This window comes from Megalobrama amblycephala, linkage group LG19 (assembly GCF_018812025.1).
Source record: "Megalobrama amblycephala isolate DHTTF-2021 linkage group LG19, ASM1881202v1, whole genome shotgun sequence".
NCBI lineage: Eukaryota > Metazoa > Chordata > Actinopteri > Cypriniformes > Xenocyprididae > Megalobrama > Megalobrama amblycephala.
This window is the reverse complement of record NC_063062.1, coordinates 8,597,656-8,613,116: the sequence shown is the minus strand read 5'-3', so window position 1 is coordinate 8,613,116 and position 15,461 is coordinate 8,597,656. Positions and strand designations below refer to the sequence as shown.

Below are 15,461 nucleotides of genomic sequence, written 5' to 3'. Positions count from 1 at the left end.
AGACTAAATTGCTTTTTGAAAAAAAAAAGATTTTTACTTTTTCTGAAGAAAACTGAGTGATGTTTGCCAATGCAAAACTAGCTGCATTATTCAAGAATTTTGCTATGGTGTTTTGGGTGGTTTCTAGACTTTAGCTAACAGGTTGCTAGGTGGTTATATATATATATATATATTTCTGTATACTTATATTATTTTAATATGTTTTAATATATATTTTTCCATGCCACATTCATTAATTCAAAATATATTTTTTTGTAACATTGTAAAAGACTTTACTGTAACTTTTTGATCAATTTAATGCATACTTGCTGAATAAAGCCCTGGGTATACTTTGTATTTTTTTTTTTTTTACGCGTACGCTAGCGTATGTGCACAATTGAACGAACAGCCAAAGTATACGTCGGTTGACTCGTACGCATACACAGGCATTCGACACATGCGCCGTTTTGAGCAATCTCTCGCTACAAGTTACAACCCATGTAAATATATTTGTATTTTTTCATGCTAGAGTTGTACAAGTGAGGGTACGTTCTAAACTCTTTGCACAACCTGTCGTTTATATAGGCCTCCATTGTCTGTAGCTTGCATGTGTTCCAGTCTGTTCTGTTTATGCAGTTTTTCTTTGACTACCTTGTGAATCTACGTCCCTAGGGCACAGTTGCCACTTTGTGGATAAAATAATTAGTGCAAAAAAAATTTAAATGCGCATGTGCGACCTGCGCATACAAAATCTGCTGGTGCACGTACAGTACGCACGTACTCTTCTGATGATGAAATTCACGCCACGCGCACTGTACACCTCGCGTATGCATAAAATCTGAAGTATACTTTGGGCTTTAACTCTCTGGAGTCGGGTAACGCGCCGGCGCGTTTTGCAGGATTTTTTCACATTGCAGCAAAACAGACTTAAAATACTCCGTCATTTCTTGTCATAGAAACATAAGTAATATATCAATTGAAACTATAGAATGTCTTCTTTTATTTGTGTACACTCAGAGTAAAAACACAATGTTGTGCTTTTTGTAAAATAAAGAAAACTAACATGATGCGTGATCTCTCGTCTCCCTCTGAACGAAGTCCAATCTGATAGTTACAACTGTAACTTATGAATACTAATGACAAAAAAATGACACTTATGTCTAAAGAAACGTTGAAATGTCAGGTTTTAAGTCAAATCGAAAACAAACATTCTGTGTTTATGTAATCTGTATGAAAAGAGAGCCATGTCAGAAGTCCGTGATTCAGCTCATTATCCGCTAATGCGGCCAATATTCAATTATGTACTCTCTCTATCACTCTCTCTCTCTCACACACACACACACACACACACAATAGGTTTTGCTGTCTTTGTGGGGACTCTCCACAGACATAATGACTTTTATACTGTACAAACCTACACTAAACCTACCCATCACAGAAAACTTTCAGAATTTTTACATTTTCAAATAAGCAACATTTCTGTATGTTTATTCATCCATTTCCCTTGTGGGGACTACTGGCTGGTCCTCACAATTAAACCTGCACATACACTCACAAACTTTGGTGGTTTCATGGCAACATTCATTCACAACATTGTGATCGACACAAACCATGTTTATCTTTGTTGCAAATGAAACCTTGTTGAAAACCACCGACTTTGATATTGCTCGGGTCTGTATACTTCAATAAGTTTAGTTCTGCCAGATGCAAATCATTAGTTCAATAACATAGTCAAGTAACAGCACACGCTATTCAACAAGCCATTCGATTTGATGTATCATTCATGTCTATAGCATAAAAGCAGGAATGAGTTTCTACAAGCCATTAACCTTTAGTATTCACCTTAATAATGAAGATGCAAACACAACTAATGAAAAACAACAAGTTATAGTCCTTATCTTGCACTGGCAGTGGTCCATCAAACTGAACCAAAGTTTTCTCTTCAATCACTATTATCAAAGATATTTAGACCCTTAGAAAACACTGGTCTCAACTTTATTCTTCCAGTTCCCTAGAAACATTCATTTCAACCACAAGAACACAAACACTGTCATTTCAGGGTACAGTACCTGTGGGGGAGCCCTCCAGAACCTCCCCAGAGTAGCGCGGCTCCTTGAAGACTGGTCTGTTGTCATTCTGGTCAATAACAGACACGTCCAAGTCTACTGGTCCCTCTACCAACTTGCCACTTAGGTCAGTGGTGGATACCTGGAGCTATGGGAGAGGGAAAGACAAAAAAGGAAAAACTCAGTTTCTGGCAGCAGCTGTCTGTAAACAAAGTGTTTCTTCAGTTGCATTCACTGTCAGGCAGTTGAGATTTCACACAAGTGATGTGAGACGATTCACATCTTAAAGAGAAGCCTGAAGAAAACTTTAGATAGGTGACAGGATTTTGTAAAAAGGAACATTAACATTTTGTGTTGTCAGCTGAAGAAATGCAATTTTTTTTTTCATATTTAAGAATAATCATAAGAAATAATATCCAGAGACCTTTTACATTTCACATTGTTCTTTCTTCTTTCATTTGCTCATCAATTTGACACAGAAACTGGACACATTTGGAGACTGTTTATATAATTTACATACTATAAATATCCCCAGAACCACCATGAACAAATGTCATTTCCACATCAACTAAAATCACACATTAGTGGTGGAAATTAAATTTAATATTTTTTTTTAAATAAAATACACACATTTTTTACGATTAATTTCATACCTAGCATTGCTTTTATCATAAATAAAGACAATTAAAGATCAAATTTGACTGAATCTGATGCACAATAAAAATGTCTCTGTGTAACATTTTCATTGTAGTAAGAAGATTAAATTTTTTGATTTTCTGTGAAAATGTATATAAATAGTGCCTACTGAAATGGTTGACGATTACTGCTCTCTTTATCTAGATTATCAAAATTTTTAACAATACTTTTAAAGGTTTGTCATATTTTAATATGTTAAAGTGTAGATCTGCAGTTGAAATGAAATCTACACAATGAAACATTTTGAAAAGATATAGTTTAGACTTATATAGTTTAGTGATAACGGACCAACACATGTATGGAACAAACAACTAATTTCTTCTAAAGTACTGCCATGACCATTATTTCATTTCGCAAAAACAAGACTAATCCTACTGTTCACTAGCCTGTTTCCCTCATAGTTAGTGATGAAAAATACTTAATGCAAAAAAAAAAAAAAGGTCTTTCGGATTGACTCATGGGTAATGGCTACCTATGTTGCCTGTGGTCAGCAATTATTGAAGGATCTGAGTGGAGATGAGTGTTTGTCTGTGATTACGGCTGATCTGCCGTATGAGAGCCTGTCTGCTGTAATGGTGCTGAGGAGAAGAGACACAGAGGAAGAACAGACTACTAGCTCTCAGAAATACACACATTTTTTTTGAAGGCACTGCACAGTTTGAATAAATTGCACTGCTTCTTGCTTGTCTGATGATGAAACTGACTTATATATTGAAAATCCATGACATATTTGTGATTAATCAAAAGCAATGTTTGATTAAGTATAATTTTAATGCAATTTTTATTTCACCATTAAGTAAAGACTGTGACATTAGACTGTTTTTTCAATCCATCCCTGTCCTGCAAGCATGATGGAATTAAGGCAGAAATATAATCACTGAAATTTGGTGATACTAGTGCTACAGAAATGACTCAAATAACAACTTTGACTCTTTTACTGAATCAGATCAAACTGCTCATTTAAATTAATTCATTTAAATTAATTGATTCAATTTTAAAGCTTTCAATCAAGCTTTCAAATGATTTGTTCAAATGAAAAGCTGACCTGACTGTTCAATAGTAGGAAATGTTTCTTGAGCTCAAAATATATTAAAATGATTTCTGAAGGATGATCATGTGACATTGAAAACTTTGAAAGTTTCCTTCCTAAGAAGCTTCTGAAATATAGCTTTGCTGTCACAGGAATATATATCATTTTAAAATAAATGTAACAAAACAGAAAACAGTTATTGTAAATTGTATTAAGACTTCACAATATTACTATTTTACCGTATATTTGGTCAAATAAATGCAGCCTTGGTGAAAATGAGAGACTTATTGAAAAAAAAAAAAAAATCTTTCCTGACCCCAAACCTTTGACTGGTACTGTATCTAGGTAAATTTTGCTGTTTATTATCATATTGGCTTATGAATTATTAAATGAAATTATTAAATACAATCCATAAGCATGGCTGAATTACTTTTACTGATTTTACTGCACATTGTACTTTATGATTTTACTGTATCTACTTCTTACAATAAATATTTTGAATCTGCTTGAAGACAAGAACTGTTGGGGAAAAAAACTATTGAAATAAATATAATCAAAACACTGAAAAATACTGACAAATCATTTCTGTGATGAGCCCAACCCATATATCCTCGGCTAAATTCAGTGTTTTAAAGTAAAATTTTTTGTGAGTACAGACTGCTGTGATTGGACTTAAATGGACAGTTTACCCCAAAATAAAAAAAATGTCATCATTTTCTCAACTGTATAACTCAATGTCATAGAATGTCATAGAGTTCTGGCAATGACATGAGGGTGAGTAAATGGTGCCAGTAATTTGATAAAACTAACCCTTTAAAGGGTTAGTTTTATCATTTTTTATGAAAATTCTGTCATTAAAGATGCTAAATAGGATGTTTTGTTTTATACATTTTTGCAATATTACTTGAAACTGTCTTTACTAACTGATAAAAGACTATTTATTAGGTGCACTGAAAGTAATAATATTAATATACATCATCTGTGCACGAGGTAGGGCCTTAAAAAACATCAGCCAATCGTTTATGTGAATCACTGCCGTGACGTTCCTTGTGAGAGACGTGCGCGATTGGCCCTCTGGCTTGTCAATCACTGCAATGACGTTCCTTGTGAGAGACGAGCGCGGCTGCGCTCTCCAGTAACTTTCCACACTCCACGGGCGCTGCATGCGATGTTTTTGTCAGGAGAAAGGAGTAACAACTGCAGATTATGAGTTACCTGCGGTGAGTCTGACATAATGAATCCACTAACACGACACAACGAATGCCGGTGGTAAACACTCGTGTTCCAATACTCGTGCACGAGTTTTGGGAGGCGTTCCTTTGCTGTGAAGGAGGGGGGGGGTTGTTCTTACGCATACGCTCATTTCAAAAACTCAGTAACAGTCTTTGGATTCTCAGTCGATAAAAAAATACTCTCTATCACCTTTAATTACTCACCCTCATGTCGTTCTACACCCGTAAGAACTTCGTTCATTTTCGGAACACAAATTAAGATATTTTTTTCATAAAATCCAATGGCTCAATGAGGCTCAGTGGTTCAACCTTAATGTTATGAAGTGACGAGAATACTTCTTGTGTGCCAAAAAAAATAAAATAACTTTTTTCAACAATATCTACTGATGGACAATTTCAAAACACTGCATGAAGCTTTGAAGCTTTACGAATCTTTTGCTTCAAATCAGTGGTTCGGAGTGTGTATCAAACTGCAAAAGTCATGTGATTTCAGTAAACGAGGCTTTGTTACATCATAAGTGTTTCGAAATTTCAATGGTTCACCACTGGGGGGCATGACTTTTGGCAGTTTGATACACGCTCCGAAAATATATTAATTGGTGTTCGAAGATGAACAATGGTCGTACGGGTGTGGAACAATATGAGGGTGAGTCAATTAATTAAAGAATTTTAATTTTTGGGTGAATTAACCCTTTAAGCTTTGTTTTTCCACAGCTTTCCCTCAATATCCCATTTTCTGTGCTTATTTCAGCCTAAATGGACCAAAAATCCTCACTAAGAAGTGCAGAGAGCCAAACCACAGAGTCCAAGGTGACTGAAAAATAGGTAAAACTGTTGGGGAGAATGGATTCATAAAGAGACAAAAAGGAATGGAAAGATGGGAAGCTGTACACAACCTTAAAAACAGGTAGACAAAACAGCAAGTCGTGTGGGGAAAATGAGAATGCATATGAAAAAATAACAACAGTGCAGGGACACGTTTAGAAGTGTGACGGGAGGGGTTCGCGAGAAGAAAAGGAGAGAAAGAAAATTTATCTGCTTTTCACAGTGTGAAGTTTCACAAGGGCCCACCTGAGAGTGCAGCGATGGCTGAGGCGCTAGCATCTGCCTCGCTTCTGTGCCTCAATCTCTCAGCCCAACCGCCTCAGAGCCGGGCCTCCCCAAAGCCCACATCACTTATTCATTCCTCACATCTCCTAGCGCTGCCGTAACTGTGTGCGTTCCACACCCCCGGGAGGTGTGCATCTCAAAGCAAAAAAGGCTTAACGCACAGCACGTCCTGTCTCTCTGCCTCAAACACAAACACGCACACTTGTACGCCAAACATAATACCCCAGGCCAGACATGTTACTGCTTACTAGACGCTCCTGAGCAATTGGCCCGTGAAACACGTTAACCTGACGCAAATCACTGTCTGATAAAAGAGCTCAGAACTCCCATACTGGGCATCTCTAACTCTACCCTGTAGAGTTATGTTTTATTTGCGCACATGTAACCTATGCTGACGCAATGCTTTGAACTTTATGTACCAGATTTTGGTGGGAAGGGGAGATATAAAGAGCTTGTGCCGACAGACTTACAAAGTTTTCACTATACAAGCATCATTCTACAAAACAGATGCCACTTGTGTCCCTCATAGTAAAATTGATAAAATTTGGAACCAAAAATTATTCAGACACTTTGACCTGACCATGTTTTGCTTAAGTGTTATCTGACATAATTATTCATTTTTTTCTGACACAGTTTAACTCTGACATGTTGTCATATTTTATTGCCATTTTTTTAAACTATAGAGAATAAACTGTATTAATGAATGAAATGTTCAAGGTGTCTGAATAAATTTTGGTTTGTCTAACTATTAGGGAGCCCTTACTTGCACATTACTATAATAAAGGATACAATTAACAACAGAGCCCAAATTATTAAATTCAGTTGCTATTTATTTAATTATGCAAAAACACTCAAATAATAATAATACATTTATGTATCATTAACATGTAAATTACACATAAGGCAGTTTTTGCATTAACTTCTGTTTCTCCAATTTGTTGTTGAAATATAATCATTTACACAGTGGCTGTCATAACTTGTTTTCATGACGGATTTATTTAGGCCTTACACTTTAACTAACAGGTTAAGTAAAAAATAATTAATATATAGGCTAATATAGTGCATATATTTAGCAAAAACAGAGCATTTCTCTAGCGAACTAACAAGCTGTTGACACCGAATGGCTTTTCTGAGGTGAATGTAATACTACGTGACATTGTTTACAAGCTGTTTTATAGACCTCTTTCCATGGTTGAAACACTGATTAAATGTGCCATAGAATTGAAAATTGAATTTACCTTTGCATAGTTGAATAACAAGAATTCAGAGTTCAGTTGGAAATGACATACAGTGTCTCAAACACTATTGTTTCCTCCTTCTTATGTAAATTTGATTTGTTTAAAAGATCTCAGAAGAACAGGCGAATCTCAACATAACACTGACTGTTACGTAACAGTCGGGATCATTAATATGTACACCCCCAATATTTGCATATGCCAGCTCATGTTCAAGGCATTAGACAAGCCAGTATTAACGTCTGGAGCTGTGCACAGCTGAATCATCAGACTTTATGGAGGTAAGCAAACAAGGACAATAGCGAAAAATGGCAGATTGGGCAATAACAACTGACATGATCCATGATATCATCATTTTTAGTGATATTTGTAAATTGTCTTTCTAAATGTTTCGTTAGCATGTTGCTAATGTACTGTTAAATGTGGTTAAAGTTACCATCGTTTCTTACTGTATTAACGGAGATCAGAGTCATGTCGCTATTTTCATTTTTAAACACTTGCAGTCTGTATAATTCATAAACACAACTTCATTCTTTATAAATCTCTCCAACAGTGTGTAATGTTAGCTTTAGCCCGTTAGCCACTGAGCATTATGAAACTCATTCAGAATCAAATGTAAACATCCAAATAAACACCATACTTACTATATCTGATATGCAGCATGATGAACATTTTGTAAAGATCCATTTTGAGGGTTATATTAGCTGTGTGAACTTTGTTTATGCAATGTATTATAGAGTCGCGAGCTTGGGGGCGGGGAGCGCGAGCAATTAAAGGGGACGCGCTAAATCGGCGCATATTTAATGATGCCCCAAAATAGGCAGTTAAAAAAATGATATAAAAAAAAAAAATATGGGGTATTTTGAGCTGAAACTTCACAGACACATTCAGGGGACACATTAGACTTATATTACATCTTGTGAAAAAGCATTCTAGGGCACCTTTAAGCTATTAAACGAGATATGATATATTTCAGTAAGTTGTACTGTATCTTTCAACATACCTTCATGTTCATTCGGTAGTAGTGAAGAGGAAGAGATGATCGCGTTCACTAGCGCTTCACGTTGCCTTTTGAACTGAGGCACCTATATAGCGATCTATCACACCATATCAAAAAGCATCAAAACAGCATTTGTTGTTTGAATTTCCTGATAAAACGGACAGAATTTGAAAGATGGTACTTTGTTTCTTATCGAAAGTAACAAAAAACAGAGCGTATTGCGATTATTGGTGGTTAATGCTGGTTAAAATAGGTTAGGCTAAAAAGTATTACTGTGCGCACCCCCTTCTGGATCGTAGTGTGGATCGCCTGTGACTGACTGTATTCGTCGTCTAACTGCATGAATCGTTACACCCCTACTTTCTATCTATCTATCTATCTATCTATCTATCTATCTATCTATCTATCTATCTATCTATCTATCTATCTAATCTAATATATTAAAATTAAAATTTCACACTATTAGTGTTACTGTTTTACTGTAATTTTTATCAAATTAATGCAGCATATTATCTATTTATATATAGATCTATCTAAGCAATGGTTGGTTTGCCTGACAGAATGTTTAAAATATTACAAAATGTAAAAATAAACAAATAATAAACAAATTTCAACATAAGCCATTTATCACAGAGCAGTCAATCTTCGTAGCATACAAAAATCTACTTTCAAAAGCTCCTGGAAAGGCACCGGCTTCATAACGTGACTCACAACTTCCCTGGCTCAGAGCGGAAACATTAAGAGCTCAAATTAGCGTCTCATAACTCCTAGCTGTGTTAACGGATGATGAGTCTCCCCTCCCTTCTCACCCCAGTGGAAATGACCAATGATAGCACTTGCCATTTTGCATTACCCTAAGAGCCCATCAGGAATGATCCATTACGCAGAGTGGCCAAAACGGGGGAGTTCCTCTCTGCCAGCACATTACCCGAGCGTTGCAATTGCTGCCAGTAATGCATGACATCACTCTCATCTGCTCTCTCTGTTTCTCGCGGAGGCATAGGTCAGTCTCTTTGTGTGGCCACAACCAGTGCAGTCATGAGTCCGCTCAACAGATCTCATGCTCTTAATGATACAGACTGCCCACATCAGAGTTTATAGCACTAATGGTTCGATACATCATCACAGCCTGCTGCTGTACAGAGAGAGACCATTTACTAGGGTTCACACAGACTAGTCGATTAGTTCTGCCACTAGTTGACGTTTTGGTTGTGCTTTTAAGAGTGTATAAACACCCTCCACGCATCTTAAATGAGTAACTGTTAGGTAAGGGATCTTGTATATAATGCATACTCCACTCTGTCCTAATGCAGGGATTCCTTAGAAGGACTCTCTTGCACTGGAGTCAAAAATTCTGAGAAAACACATTCAAAATCTGTTTTAAGATTTTCTAATAAGGAAGTCTGTTTCCTATGGAAGCTTGTTTCCGCCACAGAATTTTCTCAGAATTGTGTGATATAGTCACCATTGTGAGTTATAGGGCCCTATAATACACCTGGCGCAATGCGACGCAAGGCGCAGCGCAAGTGTGTTTGCTAGTTTGCGTCCGGCGCCATTTGCGTTTTCCCGTTCAGCGCCACGTCCTTAAATTAGTAAATGCATTTGCGGCAGTTAGTTCGTCCATGGGCGTGCTGGTCTAAAAAAGAGGTGTGTTCAGGCACATTGCCGGCGCATTGCTATTTTAAGGAGCTGAAAATAGACTGCGCCATAGATCAACTCAAACCTGGTCTAAAGTCTAAAGTCAATGGCGCAATATTTTTTTGTTAGAGCGCGTTGGAAGAAACTGCGCCACAGTGCGCGTTGACTTTGCTTATTACACACAGGGATGCGCATCACACAAACATGCCAAATATTAAAAACAAAAGGATTACAGTATCATTGCGTGTATTAGAATTAGGCTACCTATTTTCAATTCAGCCTATTACTACTTATAATGATGAACGAAATTGGCTAATTAATTGAACAATCGTGCCAATACACACACATATATATTAACTGACTCATCGCGTGTACGCCATGTAAATAGCATGGTTTTAATAGTCTCGCTCTTAAAGGGAATGGGAGATGACACTCTGATTGGTTGATTGAACGTTACGCCCATTACTCATTAAGAGAATAGGGACAACCTATTTCAAAAATGCGCCCCGGCGCACGGACCGTTTTTCCGTCGTTAAAATAGCAAAAGTGGATTTGGACACTCCCCGAGTGCACCTGCGCCGTGCGCTTTACACTTTGCGTTTAGATCGTTAAAATAGGGCCCATAATGTCAGAATTGTGAGATATAAATGACTTTTTTTCTCGCAATTGCGAGTTTATAACTCACAATTCTCACTTTATTTTTTGCAATTGCGACTTTATATCCCGCAATTCTAAGAAAAGAAGTAAGAATTGTGAGATATAAACTCGCAATTGAGAGGAAAAATGTCAAAATTGTGAGATAAAAAGTTGCAATTACCTTTTGTATTTTTTATTCCATGGCAGAAAGAAACTTCCATACTGTACTTTCCACATTTATGATAGATAGATAGATAGATAGATAGATAGATAGATAGATAGATAGATAGATAGATAGATAGATAGATAGATAGATAGATAGATAGATAGATAGATAGATAGATAGATAGATAGATAGATAGATAGATAGATAGAGTATAAAGCTGTAATCGTAAGACAAATATGTGAACAAATGTAAGATATAAAATTACAAATCCAAGAAAAAAAAGTTGAAATTATAAGTAAAGTTCTTTGTTGTTGTTGTTGTTGTTGTTGTTTTTACTGTTAAACAAGCAAATATCAAAAGTTGTAGAAGTCTGAAAGCTGTTTTTGCATGTTAGGTTTAATAAACAGAGTTGTGACATTTACAGAATTTACTCTAAATTAAACTATTTAAAGGGGAAATAAAAATAAAAGTTATTTCACAAAAAGCAAACAAACACTGATATATCTCTCAAAATATCTTGTTGTTCACAGAAGAAATAAAGTCATACAACTTTGTAACAACATGAGGATGAGTAAATGATCTTTTTTTTAAGCTAAATGTCCTTTTAATTTCCAAAGATCCAGGAAAATTAGATTTTCATGACAGAAATGAAATTGCATTTCTTAAAGGAAAGTGATCAGTGCCTTCCTCACTTCCCTCAGATTCCTATGTAAATCTTGTCAGCATGAACTGTCAAAAAAAGACATGTATGCCTTTTAAATCTTTTATAGATGTATGCCCATTAAATCCAAAGCTAAACAACATTCATAGAGATTTAAGCTACAGCAAGTATGCTGCACACATTACAGCAGACATCAAACATCATTACACCCCGTCAGACCCCCTGGTGTGGCTCATTTTCTTTAAAACAGACGTGTCAGTGCACTACAGGAGCTCGCTACAGAGTTCTGGGCCTCATTTTCTGGAGAAGTATGCACACGGGCATCCATTGTATCATCACGCATACGGGAGCAGGACAAAACTTACATAAGCCGACTTCAAAAAGTATCACCTTCTGCATATCCAGAAGCCTCATTCCCTTAAAAGCACCTTTGATATCCTAGTCTGTCTTCCCACAGAGGCGCCATCTTTAACTGGCAGTGTTTGCCATTCTTGCTGCTGTTGTTTTCATCTTATTGCCCTTCATTTCTGCTGCCTGCTCTTTCTGACTCTCATCTGAGGGGTGTTTACATCCCTGTCAAGTGCACTTATACCCCGCTGGTCTTCACACAGCCCCTGTGAACCCTGAGACACGGGAGACGGACAAGTGCTCTCTCTCCTCTCATCACAGTCAAAACGTCCTCAGGTGATCCACTACAAAACAAATGGCACAAACACACTGAAATCACTCTTGTGAGAACAATAACGGACTGACAGGGGCAGTCCCTGGATTTTTACTAGGGCAGTAGAGGTAATATATGCGATTACTGGAATTACCGTTAATGTGTTTATTCAAGTTTTTGACAATATAAAGGTCAATTATCAGAAGCTTCAGAACCGACTCATGGAGAAATACATTATTGAATCACAAATGTTTGTTTCCGAAAACAAGTCTCTCATGCTCACCTTTTTATTTGATCAAAATGCAGTTAAAATGTAATTTAATCCTCTTATATGGCAAAGCTGAATTTTCAGCATCATTACTCCAGTGTTCAGTTTCACATGATCCATTCAGAAATCATTCTAATATGCTAGCTGCAACATATTTGGTGCTTAAGAAACATTTCATATTAGTATCAATTTCAAATTGCGCAATTCTGCATCTTGTTTGGACAGAATTAGAATTTTAAAGAATCTGTCAATTGGTCTCCACACAAATGAGTTCTGTAACATCAAACTAAATGCATTAACAACTGAAATTAAGACAATGAAAATGCAATAAAATACTATAATCAATTGACAGCTCTAGTTTTTAGTGCTGTAGTGCTTAGCCTGTGCTGGTGAGATGCATCACTTTACATTCAGAGCAGGAATCCGGCCATTGACGTGCAGTCTGGCTGTTACGCAGCCAGTGTCAGTCTGTCTGTTTTGCTTAGACCACATCTGTCCACATTTCTTCTGTGTGAATTTACAGCCTTGTGAATTTATCTTCCTAATCTCACTTCCTGCTCTCTTTATATCTGCCCTCCGTTCCTGATTACCGCAAAAAAGGATCACAGTTGTCACATTATTGGCCAATACTATGCAAATAATATTCACTCGTATTCTTTCCCACTGGAGCTTTCTACTATATATTCATTGCTCATGCATCAATATGAAGAGAAGGTTTCTTTCAATAGCATCATGGGAATATTTAAAGGGATAGTTTACCTGAAAATGAAAATCCTTCTTACATTGAACACTTATTTGCTTGCAGATTCTCCAAGCTGATCTTTTGCATACAATGAAAGTGAATAGAGACAATACCTCTCAAGCTAGATATTTAAGGTAAGATTTTCAGTGAACGACATGAGATTGTGTAAATAATGAACCAGAATTTTATTTTTGGGTGAACTATCCCTTTAAATCTGTAACCACATCTATAACATCACAAGGGAAAGGGGATTAATTAACGGCAATGTCTCACATGAGGTGGGAGTTCTAACAGAATATATAAAAAAAGAGTGTTAGGGTGTGAGTAAAATTAGTGTCAAACCTACGTTTCATTTCTACAACAAAGGGGTGTTTCTATTATTTAAAACAATTATTCAAGAAACCTCTTTCACATGTGTCACATTCATGCCTTATCCAATAGTTCAGTCATGAAACTCTAGATGGCACAGGCTGATGGGTCCTTGGCACCTGATGATAGCTGATGATAATTACAGCATTAACTACTTGGCAGAAGGTGATTGGCCCATGTCACTTCTCCAGCCAATGAGCGTGTTGCTCACACATTCTTTTCATCTTACTCGCAGCAGTGTATTGACATATGTATTGGTTGTAGCAAGTTCCTGTACTTGCTCTGTAATGATAATAACAATAATCAGCAGCAGCAGCAGCAATTCAGCAGCAGCACAGCACATCTATTCCACCAAGACCAAATACATTAACACTGTCATATCTATTACCATGCTAAAATCTTCTGAGAGTTGACAAAAACAAAGTTGACAAAAATATTTTATAAAATTATAAACCTCACATTTTAGTCTTTAAACATTTTTTTAAGTGATTAGTCAAAATGATAAATTATAGGTATTTTATCTGCTCTATTGTGAACAATTCTAGATACCTTATTAACCAATTTTTTTAGATTTTTAAAATGCACATTAACTTATCTTCCATCAGCCGGTTAAAATTTACAACAGTGTATAAAAATTTGGTCCGATTTTCAAAAAAAAACAGCAAACAGGCAAAATGGAAAACATAAATTCCCTTAGCACTCGATTTCCCTCAGCACTCACAGGTTTTAGAGGTTGTAAACCTCTCACTGCTTTCCGCCATGTTTTCACAAGCAAAATCCTATATTCTGCATGCTGTGCATGAGACGGTTGGTAACATTGCTTAATGCTGAACAGTATTTAAATTGCAGTAATAAAATACGCTTTTAATGATAATTAAAATATGAAACAGTGATACTAATCGTCTGGAATTGTATCATGGTTTATCTACACATATAACCTCTACTGTACTATAAAATAAATATTCTAAGTACAACATCAAAGGCCACATGCAACTATTTGTCCTTTAATTATGCAACTCAGTAACCTTATTTATTATTCTTTACTAGAACATCACTAAGAAATCAATGAGACTTGTCTTGTGGGCTTGTGTGCAGCATGTGTGGCTGAACTTGTCATGCTATGAAGGTTGTTATCTGGTGGATGGAAATGATTGTCAGCTGTCTAGTGCACACCACAGACACCATTTCACTGCTACAGGGGCTTTAAATATACCTGCAGTGACTGAGTCAAGACACAATGATGCAATTAAGAAATCTGGTCACGCATACAGTACAAACAAACACTTGAAAATACTGCATTTGTCTTACTATACCTCATTAGCTGTGTTTATATTAGGACTACAGTTTCCACCAAGACAAGTATATGAACAAGTTGCCATGTGAACAGCAACTTTCAATTACCTTAATATGAATAATTACAGATTTGAAATAAACATGATTATATTTAAGACATGCTGAGTTTCCCATTTGACTCAGATTATTACAGATATAAACAATTTACTCTGACTACTGTATGACTCTCTATTAAAAGTGTTCACTTCATTTTGTGGCATCAAACCACATGGGAATGCATGTCCTTTGCAAACTACAAAATATATAATTAAATACTATAGATGCTAAAACGTAAAAATGGAAGCTTAGCCAAAATTTCCATGAAGATATTGTTGAGTCGTTATTTTTGTTTTGTTTTTGTGCACAAAAAGTATTCTCGTCACTTCATCAAATTAAGGTTGAACCAATGTAGTCACATCAACTTTTTTAACAATTGCTGTCTATGGACGAGTCATATACCTCTCGGATTTCATCAAAAATATCTGAATATCTTGTGTTCTGAAGATGAACAAAGGTCTTACGGGTGTGGAACGACACGAGGGTGAGTAATTAATGAAATAATTTTCATTTTTGGGTGAACTAACCTTTTCAATATTCATTCCTGAGGGATCACAGATTCTACAGCTCCAACTTAAACCTT

At 36.3% G+C, this 15,461-nt stretch overlaps 1 protein-coding gene across 3 annotated transcripts in view; it reads right to left on the bottom strand.

Moving 5' to 3' along the window:
• The window catches only part of cdh13 (cadherin 13, H-cadherin (heart)), a 421,886-nt gene that overhangs the window by 184,442 nt on the left and 221,983 nt on the right, over positions 1-15,461 (bottom strand). For all 3 annotated transcript variants that reach the window (XM_048168174.1, XM_048168172.1, XM_048168175.1), the window contains one exon: positions 2,049-2,193. In XM_048168174.1, coding sequence (XP_048024131.1) covers positions 2,049-2,193 — 145 coding nt within the window. The remainder of the gene's footprint in view (positions 1-2,048; positions 2,194-15,461) is intronic.